The 9915-nt window shown below is 35.5% G+C and overlaps 1 protein-coding gene across 1 annotated transcript in view; it reads left to right on the forward strand.

Annotated features, from left to right (window-relative positions):
• The window catches only part of LOC125036690 (golgin subfamily A member 6-like protein 1), an 11057-nt gene extending 1142 nt beyond the window's left edge, over positions 1–9915 (forward strand). Inside the window, exons 2-10 of the mRNA XM_047629496.1 lie at positions 1055–2211; positions 5741–5884; positions 6080–6247; positions 6355–6491; positions 6804–6990; positions 7956–8078; positions 8397–8618; positions 9032–9205; positions 9723–9915. Coding sequence (XP_047485452.1) covers positions 1126–2211; positions 5741–5884; positions 6080–6247; positions 6355–6491; positions 6804–6990; positions 7956–8078; positions 8397–8618; positions 9032–9205; positions 9723–9779 — 2298 coding nt within the window. The 5' untranslated portion in view covers positions 1055–1125 and the 3' untranslated portion in view covers positions 9780–9915. The remainder of the gene's footprint in view (positions 1–1054; positions 2212–5740; positions 5885–6079; positions 6248–6354; positions 6492–6803; positions 6991–7955; positions 8079–8396; positions 8619–9031; positions 9206–9722) is intronic.

Below are 9915 nucleotides of genomic sequence, written 5' to 3' on the forward strand. Positions count from 1 at the left end.
TCCTGAGTTATTTTTTACTCTACGCTCTGGCGATCAATGGCAACGCGCCGACTTTGAGTGCGGGAGTTTGGTACATCAAGCTGAATCACCGCATCAGAGCGATTTGGTGCACCACCGCGGCGTACAGCCACATGCCACATTTCAAGCGGTTTGTTATGTCGTCCAGAGCCGTGACCCGTCGTGAAGGGGTTAACGGGTTATATTCATTATACAAACTGACCCATAGAAAACTTGATAATTCTTTACACTGCAGATGCTCTTGCCATAGTCCCCAACTCCACATCACAAATTTTATTTAACAATCTAAGTTGCTGTGATTGGGCGTGCCCTTCAGACCCAGGGTGAGAGCCCCCAACACATCCTGGGAAACATTGTCTATACCTCACTATGCACAACATGATAAGAGTTGAAAGTCGGGGGCGCCGAGTGGACTTGGGCTATGGGTGGCGTTTTCCACAATCTTTTTCCTTTATTTTTGGCATTACCATTTGTGTCTGCAGATTATTTCTTGTGCTGACGACTGTAACTTTTAGTCCTCTACATGAGTATCATCTTCAATTTGCCCTGCCTTAGTGGATAATTTAAAGATAATCAAAAACTTATTCACAGTACACAATGCAAAGCTCAAAATTTTAGAGCAGCTAAGTGCATTGTGGTAATTGTCAAGAATAAGACTGTATCAAATGATTTTTAGCTTGTGCACCTCATGCTCTGGCATAAACCATCCTCCACCATTTCTAATAATGAATTTGCAGGCTCTATTTTGACAGTTTATGTGACTTTAATTTGCTGGCCTTTACAGCTTGCTGTAGTGATTGCTTGTGTTAGAGTATTGCTGGTGCCTTTTTCAATATCTTTTGACCTCTTTGTCTTACCTTGCATGGATTAATCTATAAAAGTGAGTATTATTGTCTTCCAATGGTTCTGTCCTGGATAGTTACATTGTGTAGGATAGGCCAAGTGAAGAAAATTGGTTTAAACTATTATACGTAATTTATTGTTTATTATCCTGTTCTTCAAAATAACAAATTACTTATTTCTCTTAATTTTTCAGTGATGCAAGAGCAAAAAGATATGGAAACAAGATATGCAATTTAAGCTTGAAAACAAGATGAATATTAAAGAATGGGTGACAGTGAGGGAGAAAAAGTGCAAGAATCTTCAGAAAGGCCCAGTATGAATAGTGGCCAAGATTCTGGCATAGACTCATGCAAAGGACTTTCTAACAATGAAAATGGTAGTGCACAGGGCAATGAAAAGTCATTGTCTTCAGAAGGGAAACCCAATCAGTATGTTACATCAACACCAAAGAAGGAGTTTAAAATCCCTGGTATTAGGGCTGATCAGGCAATTTTACCAAGTAAGATGATATTGGATGATCCTCTTCTCTCCTCAATTGATGATCCAGGAGACCTTACTGAACATCAAGTAGATAGTTTAGCATCTGACGATGACTGTGAGGATGTATCAACAAAACTGTATAATACAAAAGTGAAAGTTGATCTTGATTCTCAAAGCAAGAGGAATTCCATATTATCACGATTTATGGATGATGTTTCAGCAAAACCCAAAATGACAAGGAGCCATTCTTTCACAGGACCATTAAAGTCTACCACAACTGGTGAACTTGATGCTGATTCAGTCAAGAAGAATCTGTTTGATATACCTGTGAGTCCAAAATTGAAGAGTAGAGTACGCCAGCGTCTCTACACATTAGTAAATTCAATTGATGGATATAAAGGAAAAGTCAGCATTGAGGAGGAAGAAGAAAGAAAAAGGCTTTATCACTCAAAAACATTTGGATCAGTTTTAGATTTACAAAATGGAGTTTTAAAAGAGGGTAGTCACTTTCATAAGGATTTTCATATGTCAAGAAGTAATGAATCTTATCCTGATGCTAAGATTCCTCTTTCTAGAGATGCAAAATACAATTGTCATTGTAACCAGCAAAAACATGAAGAGGTAAGTATCCAAGATAAACAAGGACATACCTTATGTCTGAACCAGAGCCATATTTCTTCTCTTAATAATACCATAAGTGAAAGATATGGAAATGCTATGTCAACTATGCTAGAAACTCAACTTCGTCAACTTCATCTCCACCAAGAGCAATTAAATCAGGAAAAATTAAGGTTTGCATTGCAGAAGAAGGATGAAGAAGCTAATGCAAGGATATCCCTATATAGGGACAAACTTAAAGAAATGGTTCAGGTAAGATTTCAAGTTATTTTTGTTCACTGAAAGCTATTCATACACTATTATGAAAGAAATCAGCTTGTTAGGTGAATGATGCTATGTTAGAAATTGCAATATTGCGTATATATGTATGTATGTTGAACCCTTTGAATGTTTATGGCATGAAATCATGCAATGGCTGTGATGGATTGATTTGTAGATGGTACTGCACATTGACACACCCTGCACCATCAGCTTATTGGAGAGAACTCATCTTTCTCTGTTAGTGGTAACATCATTTGTTTGGTGTTTATTATTAGCTACAGGCACATAAAGTGAAGGGAAATATACATTTTTTAGATGACTAGTGTTGTACTTTAAATACCAAATGATCCTGGCACAAACTGGTAATACATGGCAACTGGCCACTAGCCAATACTTTCATACCACAATAATTAGGTTAAGTAACAAGTAAAGAAAAGGTCAAGTTCTAATTAGATGTAGATACAAATAAGGGCAGTAGGTAGATTTTCTATTTTTTTCCAGTGCCCTTTGATTTTGGACTCTCATATTTTAATTTCCCTGAATACTGGTTCCACAAATACCCAGTTTTCTCACATTATGTCTTTTTGCATATAATTCTTAGTGTCACTCTATCTACTCTGATTTCTTACATCTGTAGAATAAAATCTATGTGAGGAGTCTTTGAAGCATAATTATAATTTTTTGGCATCTGGGTGTGTTGATACTGTTTGTCTTACATCCCCACTTATGCCTATATATATATATATATATATATATATATATATATATATATATATATATATATATATATATATAGGGTGCATATGCTTAAGGGATTTTGTTAAAAATATATATATATATATATATATATATATATATATATATATATACATACATACATACACATATATATTCTGTGTCAAAATATATATCTTCGATTAAGAATTCACTTTAGAAAATTATAGAATTGGCCCCTCAAATTAATGGTGATCAGTTTCATCTTCATTTGGACTAGTAGATCAGTTTTAGTACCAAAAATTACACATTGCATTATCCAACAACAGGATGCATTTTACACTAAGAAACTTTTCATCCTTGTTCTGTTAATTTTATGCATATGCACTTAACAATTCTATCTTACATGATTCTAATAATGATTTACATTATTTAAGAATTCAGCTCATTGTGCTATAGAAATATTTATCTTCTATATCAGTGCATGATATGTAAAGCAAGTACTAATATATATGAAGAGGAAAGAGAAAATGTGATTTTTCCATACCATTATCACAATCAAGGAGACCCTGAGGGGTAGACTTTTTCCTCTCCCCATTTATTTCAGGTTCACCATGGCCACCAATAAAGTTTTTTTTTACTCTTATTAGTGGCATTTAGGTTTGCCCCTTTATCAACTAGCCTATCTGAATTCTATTTCATTTCCTGACCCCTGCCTCTCCTTTGGCTCTGGCCACTGATACTAATACCCAATCCTCAATGTTTGCTGTTAACTCTATCCTTTCCGAATCATCCACCCACGTCATTACTCAACCTTCAGAATATACCCCTTCCTCTCTCCCAACATTCTCCACTCTATCTTCTACTACACAGTTTTCTACCACCCCTCTTATTACTATTCATCCTTAGTATATTCCTCCCAACAGTACTACCATACCACCCCATCTTCCACCCACCCTTGTTCTTCTACTGCTTCCACCTCTGCAAACCTTTTGAATACCCTTTTTGTCCCAGCCGAGTGGGATCAATTCTTTGTGATTCACCCTACAGCTCAGTACTCTGACAATACCCTTCTCTTCCAACAATGTCTCCAAAAACAAGTAGGCAAAATTCCTGCCTTGTCACAGTTACATCTCAGTCCTAAGCTCATATACTATCTACCGTGACTGACCTCACTGGCAAACCTATTCCTGTCCAACCTCACTCCTCCCATAATACTTGTACTGGAACTGTTTCCATCTCTCCAAATGATTGACTTGCCAAGGACGACAAGGACTGGTCAGACTGTGAAAACGACTTTCTCGCATGCTTTGTTGACTGTGATGCAGTGGGAGTCAGTGCTACAATATTCCTCCCAGAGGCCAGTGTAAGTCCTACACCAGTATTGCCAAGATTAGCTTCCGTAGACATGACTTCCTCCATGAAGTTTACATTGGTGGAGTGTCCTGCCCTGTCCGACCACATTGACCTCTTCCCCATCAATGTAGGAAATGTTTGTATTTTGGCCACCAAGCCAAACACTGTCTCTCCACAGCCTGCTGCCTTCTGTGTGCCTAGTCTTGTCATGACTGTTCAAATTGCTCTGCTCAGTCATGCATATATACCAATTGTGGTGGCTCCCATAATGTATTTTACTGGAGCTGCGCTGCCTACAAGCTTGAATCTGAGGTAGCAGTTCTCAGACTCAAACTAGGCATCACTCAATGCCGACAAGGTTTTTTCTCTTTCTACCTATTCCAAAACTTTACTATGCTCAACACCCCTCCCATCTTCGCAAGAAGTCTGAGCTTCTCTCCCAGTATCTCTTCCCTCTACCTTGAACTATCCTATCTCTACTCCCTCTCTCCCTCAGTCAAATTCCTTTTCATCCAGACACTCCAATCTCTACCACTTCCCCGGTGCATACCCTTCCTCCTTTTCACTCTTCCTGTTGCACCAGACAATCTAAACGTTCCACTCCATCTCCTACCACATCCTCTCCTACACCCACCTCCCCCTCTGCTTCTTGGACATCTTTTCCCTCTTCTCCTCCACATAAGAAAACCTTTGTTTCTCTGACCTCCCCACCCAACTCCCCTCCAGAAACTCTTGAAGACATTCAAATGTTCATAAACCTGAATCAAGAAAATAATTCACTCCCTCATCTACTCTCTAATCCCTTTATTCCTATTCAAAGTATCTACCAATGTCCATCCTCTTCCTCCTCAAGTTCCCTCCTACCCCTCTTCTTCCCACTCACCCAAAAAAAAAACCATCCCCTCCTCCTCCATGTGCATCACCATTCCCTCTTCCTTCCCCATTATCCTCACCACTCCCACCTAGATGCTCACGTGACTCCCTTATGTCACAACAATGTCCGTCTCTGGATTCTTCTCCTACTTCTACAACTATCGTTTCTTACTGTATTACCCTTTCATTATTTCATAATAGCTCTTTTGCAATTTTCTTCATACAGTGTTACTCTCCCTTCTTCAGACATACTCTCCATTTGATCTGATCACCCTATACCTTTAACCCCATCCCCCTTTACAAATCCCCACTGTATTCTGTTTCCTCCCACCATTCTATCCTACAGCATTCTACAACCTTTGACATCTAACACACCTTATCCTCATCGTTAACTCATTATCACCCTTTTTGCCACAATAGTTTACCCTAATGCTATATGACCTTTGATGTTTAGCATATTTATTTCTTCAAACTATTAACTATTAATCATTCATAAAAGTTGTATACTGAAAGAATGCCAACCGTGGTAAATCCAAAGAAATTTGAGTTTTCTCTCATGTATATCATTTTGTTGCAGGTTGTGGAAGAGTTAGAATCCAAAATGAGAGACCTTGAGATGAAGAAAGGGAAGGAGATTCGAGTTTATGGAGATAAATTAAGATATCAAGAAGAAAGACATAAGGAAGCTTTGTCTTTGTTACATTTAGAATGTGAAAAGAAGGTCAGTTTTTTCCATTCCTCTATTCTAAGTGGATAATAAGTCAGTTATTTGTAAAGTTGCCTTTTTTGCTCTATCTCTTTTTGTTAAAGAAAATAATAGATTGAATTCACAATTTTACTTACTCTTGTAGTTGATGTACTGCACAGTCTTCTTCACTATATATATTGTTAACTTTTAATTTTTTATTATTGTTAGGTGCATGAAGCAGAAGGTAGAGTATCAGCTGCTCGTGAGGAAGCCGCAAAAAACTTTGATACGAAAGTTATGGATTTATTGTCAGAAAACAGAAAACGAGTTGAGTTAGTAGAGAAGGAACATCAGACACATATAATGCAAATGAATGCTGTAATTAGTAAATTAAGGGTGAGTAAAATGTTTGCCAACACATGACAAAATACATATATATTTTTGGATTATATTGTAAATGCTACCTCATTTGACATGCTATAACACTTAAAAAATCCTCACAGGCAGAGAAAAGAGAAACAGAATTGTTTCTAGAGAAAAGAAATTCGAAGGAGGAAAATGAGCAACTGATCTCAAATCTTGAGGAAGTATCAAAGGAAAAGGATGCCCTCAAACATGCAGTAGAAGAACTAAGAAAAAGGTATGGTGTAAAATATGAATAAAAACATTATTTGATGATTTAAAGTGAATTGCATATTACATTTTAGGATGTATCCTCTATGATGGGGGAATATGGACATGTAGAAAAAAAGAAAAAAGTAAAGCAAATATTATCTCAGGCATTAGTTATTTAATTTATTATTTTTTTTATGTGGATGTTACGTTTTGGTTATATATGAAACTTGAAGAAACTGAATCTGGTAGTAAGTGTACAGTAAATTGTTTACACATAAGCTCAAGTCTAGTTATTGAATGCCTTTATAGATATTACATTAATAACTGATTATACCAGGTTAAAACCAGCAAGTGATATTGAGCAGAGGATATCAGAACAAGAGAAGAGCATTTCAACCCTACAGCTAGATAAGAGAAGGCAGGAAGAAGAGATAAAGATATGGAGAGCAGAATCTGAAAAGTGGCAGAAAAAATGCTATAGTGTAGAAGCAGATCAACAGAGGATGCTGGATAAAGCTCTTCAGGTTTGTTGCTTTTAATAGATGGATGTATAGCTTGTAATGCTGTGTTAAATGAAGATTTTTATATATATTATTATTTTTGTTGATAGTAGCAGTAGTATTAATTGTTATTTAGTAGAGTAATAATAGTTGTAGTAATAGCAATGGTAGTAGTACAGATGATATTACCAGAGTTAAATTGTACATCAAAATATTGTGATATTTTCATGCATAAGCAGTTGGGAATCAACCCCTCAAAATTAGAACCAAAGGCCTAACAAACAAAAATTGTGGTGCCATTAACCTTTGGTATGGTGTTTTATTCTAAAGCAATCCAGTGTTCCTCTTATTTTTCATTTGACAGTCATCATGTAGTGTACTAGAGAAGAGAGACTTACAAAATTTAGTCAGAATACTGCAAGAAATTTTTCGTGACTTTACCTTAGAGCCTACCCTATGAAGAATGGAGGGTGCAAAGTTTTCGTTCCATTTGTTCCCCCTCCATCCCCTTTTCACAACTGTGCTATCCTTAAACATTCTACAACCTTTGATATCTAACATCTTGTCCTAATTGTTAACTCATTTCTACCCTTTTTGTCACAATACTCTACCATAGTGTTATTTGACCTTTGATGTCTAGTATATCTATTTATTCTAACCATTAGCCATCAACCAGTCATATAATTGCCCAAATAATAGCTTGTCTTCTTTTATCTGCTCTGTAGTGACTAAGAGTAACTTGATACAACTCATACAACTCCCATTCTCTGTAATGTGGACTAGTGCTTTCCCTGAGATGCACAAACATAGATTTTAATGCAATACTAAGTTTTAAGTAATATCCATAGTCCAATTTAAGCAATAAATTATAAGGGTAATGTCCGTTTCCATGTATGTATTTACTACAGTAATTATTTGCTTTAATAGGTACTTTTTTTCTTATTAATAGAAACTGGATACTACCTAATTGTAATTTGTGACATTTTCAGGAACTTCAAATATTATCCCAGAAAGAAACTGAAAAAATACAGAAAGATAATAATGAAGAGAGAAAAAGGTTGAATGAGATGATAATGCTTCTTCAGGAAAAACTGTCAGAAGCACTAACAAGGGCAAGTATTTTTTCTTTTTTCTCTCATTTATATGTCTGACCCTGTAGTTCTTATCTGCTTTTAAACCATATATCTAACATCAGTATGTTGTGTATCTATTATACGTTTTCTCACAAGCTAAACAGTAGAATAACTGAAATTACAATCACCAAAAAAATAATATTCTGCCCTAGTTTTTAGAAGTCGGTTAAAGTAGGAGGATATGAAACTCCACTGTTTATATAGTATATTCTTATATTTCATGTGTGATGATAATATTACATATCCTATGTACAGTATTTCCTTTATTTATGATTATATATTTTTTTTTTATGCTAGAGTGCAAATTTTGAGAAACAAAGCAATCAGCTGAGAAATATTAATAAACAACAAAAGGAATATGTAAGTTCAATCCAGGCTTTGGAAAAGGAAGTTGTCTCCCTAAAGGCTAAGCTTGACGAGTCTGATTATACTATTAGACAAGAGAAGAAAAGTCTCCAGAGGCTGCAACAAAGACATGCAGAGGAAATAGTAGAACTACAGATGTATCACAAGCAAGAGGTAAGATTAGAGTATTAGAGATCTTTGATAATGTGTGGAATTGCATTTAAATTTACACGTCATAATTTGAAATATCTGTCTGCATTAGTAAATGAAAGGATATAAAAAATGTGATTTGCACATGATGAAAAAGTTATGAAAGTCATATATACAACTTTAGTAATTTGATAAAGTAATTAGAACTTAGAGTGATTAAATTATGCATATACATGCAGGCTCACACATTATCGCAGAACCATATTCCTGTAGCCTAAGCTTAGAATATTATTTCATGTATGTAATGGAACAGTGTGGTAGGTCTTTGTAAGATAGTATATTATTTTGCAAGGGACATTTCAACAAGCATCATGTATGTATAGAACATTGTGGTTGGTCATTGAAAAATGCATTTTCATATTTAATTTCACTTTCAGATCTTGAAACATCAGCTGACGTTAGAAAAGGAAAGATCCTTTGCTGTTTCTGAGGCATTAACTCGTCGACAGGAGGAGACCCGGACACTTCTCAGTGAGATGGAGACAAGGTATCGGGAGTTACTGGAGAGTGTTCAGGAATATAGTCACGCTCAGATTGAAGAATATAAAAAGGTGAGACATGAGGTTATTTAGAGTGATTATACTTAGTATGATGACAGATTCATAGTGGTTGAATATTCTTTTTTATATTGTTACATTTCATAGTCACTATTATATTTACCAAATAAGAATAATTCAAAAATAGGGGTCTGGCATACTTAGAATATAAAAGACAAAATATAATTCATGTACTTTACTGTTGGTAATACAGCGAGCATTAATTCAAAGTCATGCAAACTAGTGATCACTAGTGTGGATGCTGCAGTGGCAGTGAATGCTAAGTTAGTGAGGATTAGGCACTATTTGTAGTATTAACATAACATATCATCAACCTAGACATGGCAAGATTACAAAATAAATAATTTCACCTGTGATATATTAAGTTGGAAATTTATAAACATAACTGTTTATTTTTACAGCATACATTGACTAAGAAGTATTGCTTCAGCTGTATAATTATTCAGTGACTAAATTGTTGAGATGAAAAAGCAAGTTAGCCAGGTTGTCTTTAATTAGCATTTCTTTTCAGGCTGTGAGGATTCTCAAACAAAAACTGAAGCAGTCTGGAGAAGTGGAAAGTACCTAGCTTTTAAAAATAAACTGCAGATTGCTTTATTGTTTATAGCTTTAAAATCTTAACATTGTGTAGGCAGTGTATATAGCTAAACATTTATTTTTTTATCTCAAATATAGTAACATATGATGTGTTGAATTATGACCAT

This window comes from Penaeus chinensis, chromosome 21, assembly GCF_019202785.1.
Source record: "Penaeus chinensis breed Huanghai No. 1 chromosome 21, ASM1920278v2, whole genome shotgun sequence".
In the NCBI taxonomy this organism is placed as follows: Eukaryota; Metazoa; Arthropoda; class Malacostraca; order Decapoda; family Penaeidae; genus Penaeus; species Penaeus chinensis.